Source organism: Apteryx rowi, unplaced genomic scaffold (genome assembly GCF_003343035.1).
Source record: "Apteryx rowi isolate R43461 unplaced genomic scaffold, aptRow1 scaffold_230, whole genome shotgun sequence".
In the NCBI taxonomy this organism is placed as follows: domain Eukaryota; kingdom Metazoa; phylum Chordata; class Aves; order Apterygiformes; family Apterygidae; genus Apteryx; species Apteryx rowi.
This window is the reverse complement of record NW_020448642.1, coordinates 341,243-357,114: the sequence shown is the minus strand read 5'-3', so window position 1 is coordinate 357,114 and position 15,872 is coordinate 341,243. Positions and strand designations below refer to the sequence as shown.

Genomic DNA, 15,872 nt, shown 5'->3' with positions numbered 1-15,872 from the left:
GCCGGCGCCGCGGGCTTCCCGGTGCGGGCTCTGGCGGGGAGCGAAGCCGCCCGGTGAGCGGCCCCGACGGGGCTCCCGGCGGTTTCTTCCCGGCTTTCGCGGAGAAGCGTGCTCCTCTCCCCAAAAACTCCCGCTGGCAATAAAGAGCAGTAACGACATTGTAGCCGAAGTGCCTGAATGCGGTGTGTGTTGGAAGCTGGGGAGCTTTGTGCCGCCTCCTAAAATATATCCTTTATGAAGGAGTGCGGTGTGCTGCCTTGCTCTTYCTGCCTCAGGATGCCTGCGCGAAATAAGGCTCTCTGTTATATATATATATATCTGCTTGGGGGATTATTTCTTAAGAAAGAGTGGTTTCTGGCTTCTCTTCAGGTGCAATCCAGCCTGCTCTTGCAATCGCGAACTTGGGAGGTAGCAGTACTTCCACAAAACCAGCTCGAGGCCAGAGTTTTCTCCCACTTGCTCGCAGTTTGCTTCACTGACTACAGTTATTGGATTCTTCTCTCTCACCCTCAACAAATAACAGGAGCAGATGAACCCTGAAATTAAGATTTGTTTTTGTATTTGCAGTTGTTTCTTAGCAAAGAAACAGCTACAAGCAACACAAAACACTATTTTTCCAACTGTAATATTTTACCACGTTTCCTTCAGCTGTTCTGTAAAGCTTTGGGTTGCATTTAAGCTGTCAATCACTTTATGGGCAAACATTTTATATAGCTGATCTCTTGTAATATTGAATCATAGAGCCACCTGGTAGTGTTATAAAGATGTCATTGATGAAATCTGGCTTCCAGAATTTGGGCTCCTTTCCATTTTGTTGATTAATGGGAATATGATTGTATACATGCAAGGAGAAATGTCTTCACTGACCACAGCAGAATAAGACAGGGTTTCCACGTCTGCAGAACTGTTGCTGTTCAGGCTTTCCACAAAGTTCTGTATGGTGCCAAATAACAAAGTAGCGTAAAATTTCAAGGGGGTGTTTTTAAGACAGTGTCTTGCCTGCAAAATAGCAAGTACACTGCAAATGCCTATAAGAAGAATAGGTATTAAAACAGAAGGAAATGTGATACAATTAATTTTGAAGGCAAGTTTTGTTGAAGGAAAACCTTTTATGAAAGTTGAGAACACAGACTTTATTAAGGATTCTAGAAAAGGGTTGTTAGATGAAACTACATTTAATTATTTTATTAAGTCTGTAGGCTCTTCAGAGATGAGGTTGTATTTTATCATTTTTAAATGTGTGTACACTACTTTGCATAAATGATCTGTGCTCAGTGTCTCTAGGTGATAATGCAGTGCATGTAATTGGCCATGCCTCTGTCGCACAAAAAGTCTAGATGTAGTATTTATTGTATGGTGCACACAGTCGCAGTTTGTGATTTTTGTTACACTAAGAAACTAAGAGTATTTTGGCTCTTGTAGATAGAAGACTAATGAAAGTGATGCTGAACCAGTGTTGTGTGTGCTGCATGCTTCTGTGTGGCACCGTTCTGTACGTAAAGCCATATGACACTTGTTCCAGTAAAGCACAAGCTAGAACTGTACCTCAAACCCCAATCCCTCCAGCGAAGATAAATCATTTTGGCAGCCACGTTAGGACATCCTTGCTACCTTTTGCTATGTTTAGAGCCCCTGGGGTCCAGGAGTGCAGCATTTCATGACTCAGCATGCCATTTATGTGTTTGCATGCACAGCTAATGATACTAGTCTTCTGTAATATGGTAATCCAGTGTTGTGGCCAGGTGTACTGTGACAGCCCAAGCCTCTGTGTTTATTTCTGTGTTGGGAAATGAAGTTCATGTCACATGGTTAGTTACATGGGAATACATTTTCTTCCAGAGGCTCTCCTGCATCACATAAACTCATTTAAGCTGGATTCTGTAGGGTTCAACTGTAGTTCATTAACATAGTTTTAAAACACTTGTGAAATATGCACAGTAGCTGCTTTCTCTTTTATTCATTTAGAAGTTGAACTGTAGAAAAGACTGAGCTTGTGCTTCACTTTGTCCTTTTTATTATATAACAATATATAATACAGAAACACTCTATTATTATTTGGCCAATACTATTTAATATACAAGAGCCTTACTCTAATTTTCCCAAGTGTTAGCAATCTACTCTGCCAAAATTTTAAAATTTTCTGACTGCCTTTCTATATTCTTGTCTCCTAGCCCTAAAAGAGCGTAAAAAAAAAGAATTATTGTTATTAGTTTGGCATGAATACCCCATATTCTTACAGTTCATCAGTTCTGATTCAAATTGAAAAAAAACCCTGTAATGCTTTTTCTTATCAGATATTGTCTAGAGGAAAAAATAGATAGCATCTTCAATATTGGTTTTGCAACCACAGAGGATTGCATTATGTATTTTACAGTGATAAATGAGCAATCATTCAGGTGCTGTAATCTGTGTATAGTAAGCTGGTCTTTAAATATTTAAAGAATAAATAATAGCAGCTTCCCTGTATGCAGCRCTTCTAATGAACCTTAAACTATTCTGTGTTGCTGTGTTGTTTTTTTTTCCTTCCCCACTCCCACTTTTTTCCACTTCTTAAAAAGATTACTAGGGATTTAAGCAAATTATGAGTAGACTCGCTCCATCCTAGCTGCATCCAAACAAGGTCAGTGAATTGAAAGTTCTATTAAAAGCCTCCTGCAAAAGCTTTTCCACTTTGCCGAAAAGAATTGTGCATAGGTTGCAGCAAGAAGACAGAAGTCAGGGCTCGCTGGGTGATGAGGACAACCGCTTAGCAACCTCATGCTGTCGGTGGGCCATTCACATTAGCCAGTGACTTCAAAGTAAAAATGGAATTGGGGCATCTCTAATGCAACAGCTGACTGAAGGGGATTTTTGGTTGACAACCTTTGAACGTAGGAGCCTAAATGCTTGCTGACAGCAGAGTTTTGGCCCAGAAAAAAATCCCACTTGGCTGCTGCTTTTCCTTGGTGCTGCCCTAAAGGCACTGAAATGACACGGATGCTTGGAAGTGCCCCAACTTTGAGCTTTCCCAGAGCAATTGCTCTCTGCAAAAGTTTCACTTAATTTGGGTGCTTTGCGGGTGCAGGTCCAACTCAGTAATTGCAGCCTGGGCAGCCACACTGGTGCCAGAGTGACTGGAAGGGCTCAGTTCAACTGCTTCTCTTAAGGCCTAAGGTGCTTTACCTCTAAAGTGATATAGTGTGTATCGGTAGTGCTGGTCTCAGAGGCAAGACGTGAGGTAGGTTCCTTCCTCAAGGAAGTTCAAGTCCATTTTCCCTGCCTCACGAGGGTGCCCCAAATGACTTGCTTTCAGCTTGTGCAGGTGGGCCGCATCCTGCCCTTCTTGCTGGAGCCATGGTGGTGTGCAGAGAAGAGACAAGTCTGCCCCGTGCTGCACCACCACGCTTGCTTTGGGTGCAGAGGAGACTGGGGAGCCTGAGGCTCAGCTCCCAGCGCTGCATGCATGCTTCATGGTAAAGCATCCCTTGGTAAACATCCTGCTTTGTTCTTTGAAAAACATTGCCATCGTCTCAGGAAGGGATTCTGGCTCCGCGTGGTTGGATGTTCCTGTTGGAAGGTCTGTGTGTGAGGAATAATTTCAGAGACACATCTGTCTTCAGTGTTTTGTATTACCTGAAGTAGCTTCTTAGCTGGTATCTAAGCTAGGCTTCTCAATTTCATTGGGCAGAATAGCTACTTAGCTTTCTAGGTATATAAATCTTGTTTACATTAAGTAGCTTAGAACAAAAGTCCAGAAGACATCATTGTGATCGTCTAGTCTGGCTTCCTGTAGAATAAAAAATAGGTCCGTAGCAAATCAATTCCTTCTTGAATGATACCATGTCCAGATTTATATTAGGCATTAGACAGCATCCTGACTTCTTAAATTCCCAGCAAAGGCAATTTTTAAAGCCATTCCATTAATTAATAACCTTTGCGGTGTATGCTTGCATACTTTTGTAATCTGAATATGTCTAGTTTTATAGTGACTGATTATCTTTCTATCTTTATCTGCTGGATTGAGTAGTCCTCTTCCTCCTCCTTCTTCCTCCTGTTTTTGTTCCCTATAATAGATGTTACGGTTTGTGGTGATATTACCGTAGTCTTCTCTACATTGAACAGAACTGCATTTCATTAGGAAAATACTGTTTTCCAAAACTGTAATTATTGTTCTCCCTAGGATATATGAAGCATATGGATAAGATATATAGGATATATGAAGTCATATGAAGTAAGCCAGGATACAAGCTTATGTTGTTAGTTATTGTCCTACTAGTGTCCCATTGCTGTATGCATGCTTTGAGCCTAGAGTAATGCCAAGGTCAGTTCATTGCTCAAAATAGCTTGTTTATCTGCCCATACTTGTCTATAGGTACATAGCCATACCTGTCTGTAGGTGCATACCTCCTCCGTGCACTGTATGAGTTAGACAATCAAATCCTTAATTGTAAGCTGGTGTTTAAGTCCCTTCGGGTATCTAACCCTAAGTGAACAACTGATGAAGGACAGTAGCTTGCGGGGAGTGTGCTACTTAAACCACCATTAAGAGAAATATGTGTCATTAGTAGGGCACACAGCAGATTTCAGAGATGTAATGGGAAATTGAAGGGATACTGTAATGGATTTGCTGAAGAAAATGTTACGGTAAGTTAGGGGAAGTATTTGCTAAAATTAAGGAGCAGCTTGTATTTGTACATCTAACTGATGGCTAGACCACTGGTCACTGTCACTAGATGTAACTTGCCCATTGTCTAGATGGGTGGTCCTCAGAGGCAGTCACTTTTGAAGCCCTTGGATGTCAAGGCCGTCCTCCTTGGCTGGATATTCACATCTGACCATTGGGTTCCCCTCTTAGTTGCTGGAGCACCATCTTTGACTGCCAAGCCAGTCTATGGCCACTAGCTTATATATATATATATATAAACATCTATATTGCAGATGTCTAAAATTAGTGAGACAAATCCTGCTAAATCCAGCATCATCTTGTTTTGTACATAGAAGTGTATATTCTGTAAAGGAAAAATCTTCCTTTGTGGTTCCACATCTGTAGCAAACAATGTAGTTCATCTAAGCTGGCTACCTGATCAGTATGTGCGGCTCCAAGTCTTGTCAACGTGCACTATAAAAGTCCTGAGGGCTTTCTGGCTGAATACTTAGTGTAAGATAACTAAAGGATAGTGTATTCAAGGTCTGAATAGCTTTGCTTTTTGTCTTCAGTGAAAAGACTGAAGGGAGAGCTGCTCCCGGCATCGGGGTTTTTAGGGTGTTTTTCAAAAATTATTCTTCTGATTCAAACACAGAGAGTAACTAACACTCAGAGCTTCTCAGAGATGGGATAGAGTTGTCAATGGCAAAATGGGATGAAATCTAAATTTATTTAAGTAAATTATAATTTACATAATTGGTAATTCTTTGTGGGAATGCTGCAGTGTATGGAGAAAAGTCCATGGGGGGGTTCTGCATTTAAATTACCATTCTGTTACTTTTGGCTATTTTAATATACTGTTTATATGAAGTTTTAAATTGCTGGCTGCTATTTATTTTGGAGAATGTCTGTGAAATATTCCATTTACTGCTTTGAAACTCCAGCAAACTTGTTAATTTTATCACTTTCTGATTAACAGCTTAGTTCTTTCAGAAATGTTGTTGTCTTAATTAATTCCATGCAACTATACATTGCCTCTCTAGTGGTGTATGTTGATTTTTTTATTTTTTTTTTCTTGCTCAGCACTTCATTAGTTCCTGATGAAGACAGTGGGGTGTGTGGCAGGGTAAAACATCCAGAAGTGTTTCAGCAATTCAGCCTGTATCAGCAAGGTATGTCCTCTGTCTGAGTTGGAGGATGTTTTCCATGCATCTCTGGGTCCAGCAGCCTACAGTTGTCAATTTTGTTTCGTGTTATTCTGAATATGGTAGTCAAATAACAGGGACTGTGCTCTGCAGCCAGGGTCTGAGACAGACTTGTGTGAGGCATGCTTTCTTTTCCTCGAGCAGGTGGCAGAATAGAAAGTATTCTGACATTTACTTGGGGAAAATACAGTTCTGCAAGTTTATAATCAAAGATACCTTCTTTAAATGCATTCTTCTGTTGAAGCTTGCCTGACATCACCGTCAAATTAAACTATAGGAATAACTGTTCATCGCAGATAGGATAGCTAAACTGGTGTTTCAAACAAGGCCAGAATCAATTGGCATGCTAACTTTGCTGGTTCATTTGACTAAGAAAATAAAAGCTTCTCAGTGCAGTGATGGTGTCCCATCTGTGTACTTATAAACTTGGAAATGCAGTGTTGTTGTAGGCACTTTGTAGATGGGCTCTCAGTGGAGGATGACTCACATTTAGTACCACAGCTGGCCTTTTTTGTTTGTTTTCTTTCTTCCCCATGCCTGCAGTATATGAATGGCATAATTACAGTGACTGCTTTGAAGCCCTTGAGAGTCTAAAATGTGAAAAATGTGAAAGGCCTTATGTAGCACTAAATACCTAACAAAATAATTTTTGTACTATCCTCATGTCGATACATACTCTCTGCTCTGTTTAGTACTTCATAACAAAAAAAATTGCCAATAATTTTTGGTTTCCAACTCTTAGAATACTTTCATGATAAAAACAGGTAAACTCTTCTCTTTCTGCCTGTAGTTCACTAGCAGCAAGCATGCCTGCTCTTCACTGTAGCCCTGAGAAGCCATTTCCATTTAGCAGTAGTTTTCATCAGTGTTTCCAGAGAGTTTGTTGTTGCCTGAATCAGCCTCTAAAATGCACTTTTGTCATTTGCAGTCATCTCCCTTAAGTAGCTCAGAAGAGTGTCATGTTGATGAAGTTATATTCCATGCTAACATTCGCCTTTCTTATTTGTCTTTCTTCTTGTCCTGATAGAGGGATGTTCTCTACAGCCTGGGTGATGCTGCAGTACAGTACTTTATTGTAAAAGTTCTCATTGTGCAAAATTACTGAAATAAATGGGAATTTTCCATACAGTGGTTTTTCGAGATAGATTTCAAATACAAACAGTTATAAATATAGGAAAATTTTTCCATGGCTTTGATTTTGTATATAATGACTCTGTATCTGTGTTCTAATGGTGTTTTGTTCCTCCCAAATTATTTTGACCCATCTTGTCATAAACAGACATTTTACAGCAATTCTATGAGCTGAAGTATAGGTTGACTATGAAAGCTATAAGGCAATTGAAAATTGAATATAGATTTTGTGAAATTTTGTCATGCAATGGGCCTTTTACATGGTAATAGAAAGTAGGTTATAGTATAGGCCCACAGTGTTTTTATTTGTGGCATGCATGAAGCTTCCTACGTAACATGTCAGTCATGATCTCATTCAACACACTGAATTTTTTGTAGAAATTAGGATGTTTATGAGAACTGGTTGAAGCAAAATTTTGGTACTAGAGTAGAAGTATTAACAATAGTCAGAAATTGGGACAGTGTTATCAGTGATTCTATTAAAAAAAAAAAAACTTCTGCAGCTGACTTTGACAGTGCAATGGAAATGCTGAATGGATTCAGAACAGAAGGTCTGGGAACCATATGTTTGTTTTGCACCAATTTTATCTTCTTTCAGCTCAAAAATCTTACCCTTTGGTCATAGCAATACTACCTACAATTCCTTACGCTCTTGCCATGCCTAGGTAACTTCTCTGTAGCAGATCCACTTCTGAACCCCCGTTGTCAAAGGGCTAAATCCTACCTCCAGGCAGGCTCCTACAATGGCTCTATTGGCAGAGAATAGTACAGGAATACCTTATTTTATTGCGCTTCACTTTATTGTGCTTCGCAGATATTGCTTTTTTTACAAATTGAAGGTTTGTGGCAACCCTGCGTCGAGCAAGTCTATTGGCGCCATTTTTCCAACAGCATGTGCTCACTTCATGTCTCTGTGTCACATTTTGTACATTGTTTTTTTAGACATAATGCTAGTGAACACTTAATAGACTACACTATAGTGTAAACATAACTTTTATATGCACTGGGAAACCAAAAAATTTGTGACTCGCTTTATTGTGATATTCGCTGTATGGCGGTGGTCTGGAACTGAACCCGCAATATCTCCGAGGTATGCCTGTAGTTTGGGTCAAGAGACAACAGCAGAGCTTATAGCTACAAAGTAGCTCATTCTTGTAATGCCGGTTCTTCCACTAAAGCTGGATATTGAGCACCTTTACTTCAGAAAGATGCCTTGCTCTTTAGCAATGTTATTTTTACTGGCCAGTGACATTCCTATCCCCATTCCCAAAGAGGGAAAGGTTTCCTCCTAACCTTTTCTTCTAAACTCTGCCACTCAGTTCTTTTGGATTGTATGGYTTTATTTAGCATTAGTAGTTTTGAATCATGGAATTAGTGTTGGGTTTTGGATAAACTTAAAGGAATTAAAGCTAGGAAATATGACATGGCTTTCCTCTATGAATCTTTGAGATATGACACAGTAAAAACAACACTGAAAGCCCTGCTGAAAGATGCTGGCTGCTTCAGTGCACCCATAGTACTTCTTTTAAGTATTGACTTCTGTGGCTCTTGGAAAAAGTAGCTGCATTTGATATGCTAGAGAAGTTAATAATTTAAATAGCAGATTTTTGTTAGTTTCCCTGCTGTTTTACCAGGAAAAGAAACAGACATCTAAAGACTTCAGTGGGTTTCAATTCTGATTACACTACTGATAGGCTCTAGTTTTGCATTTTCTACTGCTTCTAATCTCACATTGCAAAGTGTATTGTTACTTTAGAAGAGAGGCATAGAAAGCTATTTTTTATTTCTTTTATTCTGTTGTTCTCTTGCTTCTCAGTTGTTGTGTATTTTATTTTTTTCTTAAACACTTAGGAATATATTGAAATATGAAAAAAATAGCATGTTTACCATTACAAGTGTTAAACAATACAATTATGTGCTCAAAGCATGGAATTATATGAGGAGAACTTCGAATGTTGTAAAATTGATCTGTAAATGCCTTTTGAAAAGTATTTTGCAGGATGACTTATTCACTTCAAGTTCTATTAACATAATCTGTATAAAGCTGCCTATAAGCTATGTAGTCTTCCTTGTACATGACAGCTTTTTGCCTGTCATTGGAGTAGGAAAGAACATCCCACATAATACTTGGGTTTCCCTTTCTGTGATGTTTGGGGATGTATTCTGTTGTCTTCGGGGACAAAGCAGCTTTGCTGTTGTCATTAATGATAACAGAAAGGAAAAGGAGGAAAAGGAAGGTGGATCAACAGAAATCCTGAGTGGAAGTGAGGAGGAAGTGAACAAGGGACGAGTGTTCATTGCCTCTTCTGGTTCAAGAACGAAGTAGGGCATTAAATGAGACTGGTAGGTGGCAGATTCAAAACCAACAGATGTTACTACTTTCTCTCCAGTGAGTTGTTAAGCTGTGGAAACACTTGTCACAGCATGTTTTGGATTTTGTGTAGGTGTTCACATGGATCCAGGTGCAGTTGGACCTGCAGGGTTCATAAATGCAAAGACATGATCTTCAGCTGAATGAATAAAAGGTTTGATCTTGGAATCACTGGGTTGAGTTACCTGGGAAATTGAATGATTGCAATGCAGTCTGTGGCTTTAGACAATAAAAGTTTTGCTGGGGTTTAACTGCTGAAAATCATTTTATAAGTAATACCTCTTTTCTTCACTTATCCAGATCAGATAAAACTACAGATGACACAGCCAAAGTCAAGACAACGTGTGAACTGATGAGAAACGGCATTGCCTTCTGAGAACATTAGCTTCCTAGTTGCCTGAGATCTTAAGTGCAACATCACTACCGAAAGAGACCATGACATTATATGATCATTGAGCAGAGGTTGCAAGGATGGAAAAGCAAAGGACCCCTCTAGCTGTACTGCATAAATAAAAATAATAATAATAAAGATTCAGCTGAATCAAGAAATTAGTCCAGCCATGGGAGAAAATGCAAGTTTTTGGGAAAGCCTGATATATGCACATCCTACCTGCACAACTTGGAAGCAAGAGGCAGAGGGATCTATCTACCATCTAGCTAGTATTCTCTTTGTTGTTGGCTTCATGGGTGGAAGTGGATTCTTCGGGCTACTCTATGTCTTCAGTTTGCTTGGACTGGGCTTTCTCTGCTCTTCTGTTTGGGCTTGGCTGGATGTCTGTGCTGCTGATATATTCTCCTGGAACTTTATACTGTTTGCTATATGCTTCGTACAGTTCATTTATGTTACCTACCAAGTTCGGAGTGTGTCCTTTGACAAAGAATTTCAGGAACTCTACAGCGCTCTTTTTCAGCCTCTAGGAATTTCCTTAACTGTCTATAGGAAGATTGTCTTGTGTTGTGATGCAGAAGTGGTTACTTTGGAGAAAGAGCACTGTTACGCTGTGCAAGGAAAAACACCTATTGATAAACTGTCCTTGCTTGTATCAGGCAGGTTTGTATCAGTTTGTTCTGACTTGCTTACTGTAGATATCTTTTTCTTTTTTTTTTCCCCTTCTTGAAAAGGAAAGCAAGAAATGCCTAATTTGTGTATTGTTTGTTCATTTTCCAGTAGAATAGATTAAATATTAATGCATGTAATAAGTATTAACAGGCTAAATACACTTGTCTAGGGGACAGCACTAACATGGCAACACTAAGCACAAAATCTGTAATAGCTTAAAGAAGAGGATTTTAAATCATCATTCTTTTTCAGACCATTGTATCATAGCATTCCAGGTTACTCAGATAAAGGGAACGTAAATGTGTGCCTCGGTCTTCACACTGTTTTGCAATCTATCTATTGCCTAGCTAACACATCTTTCTTGTTTTTCTCTGCTAATATAATCTGAAACAGGACTAAAATGTAGTTATGAAACTGAATATACTGAGGTAAACTGTTTAATAGAGTATCTTGACTGTGGCTGCTTTGTGAGAGGTGGGGGGGGGAGAGAAGGAATAAGGAAGAAAGAGGAGGCCCAACAACCCCCTTCCATTACAATGAGGCGTAGTCAAACCCTACCAGGATTTGCATAGTTGAGGCTACAGTTACTGTGGCCCCTAGGAAGGCCCTGAGGCAAAATAGCCACCTGCCTATGCTCCCTGCTTACTGGAGACCCTTCTAGCAAGCCTCAAGACAACCCTGCTGGTGCTTTTCAGAGGGGAAGTACCCACTTACTTACTGTATAGAAATGGTCCTGGACCTCTGCGTAACCTCTTGGTCTCACCACCACAGGACAAATTGGATAGCCAGAGATGACAACCAGGGTTTGTCTTTGATGGTTTTGATGAGATGCTTTCTAGGTGCATTTTGACAGGTGCATGGACAGAAGAAACTTGCAGGCAGCTTGAAACTCGGCTGACTTAGGAATACCTGTAATGAACAATATGGATTTTATGTAGTTAGCCCTACAGACACCCTAGTCTGACACATTCTTGGGAGCTCTCTAGAAAGTACCATCCGGAGGTTGCCTTTGGCTATAGCTGTACTGAGGGAGAGGTGTCCATCCATCTACACGCCCAGACATTCAATAATGGCGCAGGGAGTTACTGCTACGTTATTTTTGCGCACGAGAGGGCTGCTTCCTGTGCTCTTGGAAGAAGCATTAATCTCAGTCCTGAGCAGATGTAAAAAGGGGGCTCCCACAGCTTGTTTGTTTCCTTTTAGGTCATGAGGTTCAAGTGTACATTTCCTGCTCATGTCCCCTCAAACTTAAATATGATCAAAAGTATACAGGAAAATTTTGGGTGGCATCTGCAGAAGGCCACAGGAATCCCCTACCTCCATGCTGTTCCTCTGGCTACAGACACAGTCCTGTGGCAACGCAACTCCTGTTAAACATTGAGAGAGCCCAACATAATACTTGCCACATGTATCAGGAACTCCCATATCACACTGTCTGCCTCTGCCACTTTGTCCCCTCTAAAATGTGTATTTGCCAAACCAGAACATGTATGCTATGGCTTTCCAGCAAAGGAGACAAATGGGGTTCTGCGCATTGCTCTTTCAGCATCCCAGTGCATGCTAGCCTTTTCTTGACAAAGCTTGCACGTGGCTGCACAGACCTGCCCCAGGTAGGATAATATGGCTTGAGTAAGGCCTGAAAGGATTTGAATTCCTGTTGCACAGCTGTTTTGTAGTGTCATTCAGCTAGTCTGATCCAGCTGTGTGCAAAAACATTACATAGTTAGGATACTGTTGGCCAGTGATTACTTTTTGCTATCAAAGCTGTATTTAAACTCCTCACATATTAGAAATAACACATTCTTGTTGCAGTCCTTGCTACTGTACACATAGTACTAACAAATTAACACATCTTATCTTGGTAGGATCAGAGTCACAGTTGATGGAGAGTTTCTGCATTATATTTTTCCTCTTCAATTTCTGGATTCTCCTGAATGGGATTCACTGAGGCCCACAGAAGAGGGTATTTTCCAGGTAAAAGTGGAGGGTTTTTTTACGATACTACAGAAAGCTCTTCACGTATTAATCAGTGTAGAAATAACTTCATTTATTTATGGGTTTAATTTGTGAAATTATACAAACATTTGGCCTTCCAGTATTTTGGGGAGGGAAGTCCCCTTCCCCACTAGACTGGTTATGCCACTTGGATCTTCTTTCTGTTTGCTTTTGTGTTGTTACAACAATCTTGGTTTTTCTAAAAGCTAATCTCATAGTTAGACTACGCTTGCATTTTTCTGAGTGTACTAAAATCCAGACCCAGGAGACCACACTTGCAGGAGGTGGGTAGAAGTTTGTGCTGAAGAGACCTACAGGAGGCGAAATTCAGAGCAGGCCAGCTGGGGAAGTTTGTGCCTGGGGTACAAGTTAGCGTAGGGAGGCAGCGTGGAAAATGGTGTCCGTCTGGGTCGGCACCCTGTAATCCACGAGCCCTTGCAGTGGTGTCACTTGACTGAGGTCAGGATGACAAGCTAGCTCCTGCTTGTGGCAGATCCAATGTCTCATGTCCCAAGGGGAAATGGCATTTGTAGACAGCTTTATTTAGATCTGCCTTCCCAGTCTGAGCTGCAGAGAGCAAAGCAGGTGCGCGGAGCCAGATTTGGGGCATGCTCTTAGCCTGTGTCCTGGCTTAGGCTGCTGCTGCCAGCGTAGACATTCATAGTTGTCATTGAGGCTGACAAGATTGTCTTTGGTGCCCATTCCCAGTCTTCCTTCTCACTTGTCTTTTGCATGCAGTAGATCTCACAGAGATCTCTAGCTGGATTAAATGGCTTTAATTGCAGTAGAAACAAAGACGAGAGAGTGTATGTTACAGACAGCATAAGTGACTGCTGAAGAGAGAGAGAGAGAAAGGGAGAGAGGGTTTTTGAGCAAGGACAGCAGCAGCAATATCACTGATCATCATCTAGCTAATTTTAATTTTCTGTTCTATAGGTAACACTTACAGCAGAGACAGATTGTCGATACGTGGCCTGGAGGAGAAAGAAGCTGTATTTGCTGTTTGCTAAACACCGTTTCATCTCACGCCTGTTCTCAATTTTAATTGGGAGTGACATTGCTGAAAAACTATATGCCTTGAATGACAGAGTGCAAGTGGGAAAAGGATTTAGATATGACATTCGGTTACCAAACTTCTACCATGTTTCACTTCCAGAGACACCTACAGTGCAGCCCTCTCAACACCTACAGAGAAATTCTCCAAAGCGGAAGCTAACAGGTGTTACAAATTGTGACTCCTTCAGGAAACAATAGTAAAAAGAAAAATTCTACTGTAATCATTCCCAAAATTGATGGGGAAATACAAAATGAAGAAGCAGAAGAGCAGAAAGATGAAGCAGAATGAGACCTAGTGAAGCCAAATTTGACTGAAAAGTGCCATTTACTTTAGTTGAAGTAGCTTGAATTCTTCCCCTCCCTGTAGAGCCAGCTGGTTGGCTTGTACATTTTGACTAATTGTGCAATATGTTTAGTTTCTGTTGATTCTTTTGTTGACCTTGTTACTTTTGGAGGAAAACAAATCATAGTAAGTTGAAATTTTATTGTAATTGTGGTAGCCTCTACGTTGTGCTTGAAAAAGGGAAAAAAAGCACAGTATTTGTGATCATATGTTCTCAAAAATACTTGTCATAAAGAAGTCAGTTTTATCTTAAAACAACAAGTACGTTGTGTTCAAAATATAGCAACTTACTTGTAACATTCATATTTATGCCACATGAACCTTGTCTCAATTAACGTGGAGAATATTATAGAAAATGACTTAAAGTCACAGACTAATTTTCTTTTTTTTTAAGAAATGATAGATTTTGAAATGCATAGCAACATTCTTTAAAACAAAACAACAAATTCTGTCCCATAAGTGGTTGATTTCTCTCAGGCTATCCTAAAGAGACATTATGTGAAAACAAACATAAAGGTAATTGCTGGCATTAAAAAAGTAAAGCAGTCATAATTGCTGCAAATATATTTTAGGGAAATGGTTGTGTAGTGTTTCTAATAGAATGTAATGCTATAGTACCTAGATTTCCAAGGTGTAAGTGCCATTCATGACATGTACAATAAATACTGTTAATCCATCAACTGCCAAACCATTGGAGTCTGTTTTACAACATCCTTTTTAGCCAGGTTTGTCAGGAAGAAGCTAATTAAGAAACAGCTGCAGCAACAAATACAATTCTTGTTTAGCTTCCACGGTCACTTCTCTGTGCCTATGAAATTCTTGATGTAAAATGCACTCTCTCTCAAATTCTGCAATGTTTTAATAAGGTATGGGAGCATCGGCTCAAGCTTTGGTAGGAGAAAGCTAGTTTTGAACCTTGAGGTCATTGTGCCTTTGGGGAGAAGTGTTTTGAATGTCTTTCCTAAATCACCTTCCTGCTTCTGTGCCTGAGGCATGCCAGTAATCAAAAAATAAGAATCATTATTATTTTATGAGACAATATTGCTGCTTGACGGATCGAGGTAGATCACATTTTTAATATTTAAAAATTGCTGGACTGTTTGGTAGGACAATTATTGCATGTTTGTGTATGTGCAGGTACACATAAGAGTTTAGATCTTTGGAGCTGTTGCTGGAGAACCTAAAATAATGATATAACCCCATGGCTGAAAGATAATCATGCAGTATATTTAACCAGGTTATTAGAAGTGATATGAAAACACCCATCTGAATGTCCTTCAGTGTAGAACAGATAATGTTGTACAAGCTATGCTTTTGTCTTCACGTCCCTTTCTCAGAGAGAGAAATCTGCCTAACTTAAGTTGCATAGGGTACTGTAACATGTAATGTGATAATCCCTAAATTGTGCTAATAACTCCTCCACATTATGTATTCTGTATTTGTTGCTTACTATGTGAAGTCCCTGAGCTACAAAGCTACTTTGTGTTGGTCAAAAGATAATTGAAAAAAATCATGAAAGGAAAGTTCATTGAGTGCTATTAAATGCAGAGACTGGCTCAGGAAATAGTTAAGACACAAACTGCCAGAGGTTGGGAGAATATATTAAGGAAGTATAACTGTGTGTGCCCTGTTCTTATACTTTTCATTAGGTTGCAGTTAGAGACAGGATAGAAGGCTAGGTGACCCTTTCGTATGACTTAGTACAGTTATTCTCATGCAACTTCAGCGATGGATTAGTATCATATCTTGTCTGTCTGTGGTGCTCAAATCCTGAGGTTGCTGAGAAATGCAAGTATTCAAAACTTTGCAAAAAATGCATAATCTCTCATAGGTGTGGCCAGTTGCATTGAATTTTACATTCCAAGCTCCACTTCATCCAACGAAGCTATTGCTAGTTCAACATTCCATTTTCTGAAAAGCTTTTACACTGTTTTTAACAGATGATTCAAAAATATCCACCCCCATCTCTCATTCTGATAAAATACCAAGAATTTACAAATTTCTCTTGCTATAATGAGGCTTGGATCAATATGAAGTTTATACTTAGTATTTTATGAGTTAACAGTCTAAAAACATAAAAAGATGGT

General features: G+C 39.8%; 1 protein-coding gene and 1 long non-coding RNA gene across 15 annotated transcripts in view; one reads left to right on the top strand and one right to left on the bottom strand.

Moving 5' to 3' along the window:
* LOC112966059 overlaps window positions 1–15,872 on the bottom strand; it is a 34,459-nt gene that overhangs the window by 6,450 nt on the left and 12,137 nt on the right. For 5 of the 14 annotated variants that reach the window (XR_003253494.1, XR_003253487.1, XR_003253501.1 and 2 more), the window contains exons 5-6: window positions 11,110–11,300; window positions 1,998–3,766 (exon numbers count right to left, since the gene is read on the bottom strand). This is a non-coding gene — a long non-coding RNA (uncharacterized LOC112966059). Of the gene's footprint in view, window positions 1–70; window positions 537–921; window positions 934–1,997; window positions 3,767–7,992; window positions 9,517–11,105; window positions 11,301–15,872 lie in introns of those variants that run through there. The other 9 variants (XR_003253492.1, XR_003253489.1, XR_003253499.1 and 6 more) reach the window with 7 other exon arrangements.
* POPDC3 (popeye domain containing 3) lies at window positions 9,525–13,930 on the top strand. The gene is made up of 3 exons (XM_026065734.1): window positions 9,525–10,382; window positions 12,257–12,365; window positions 13,323–13,930. The coding sequence occupies exons 1-3, from the start codon at window positions 9,892–9,894 to the stop codon at window positions 13,638–13,640; spliced, it is 918 nt and encodes a 305-aa protein (XP_025921519.1). The 5' UTR covers window positions 9,525–9,891; the 3' UTR covers window positions 13,641–13,930.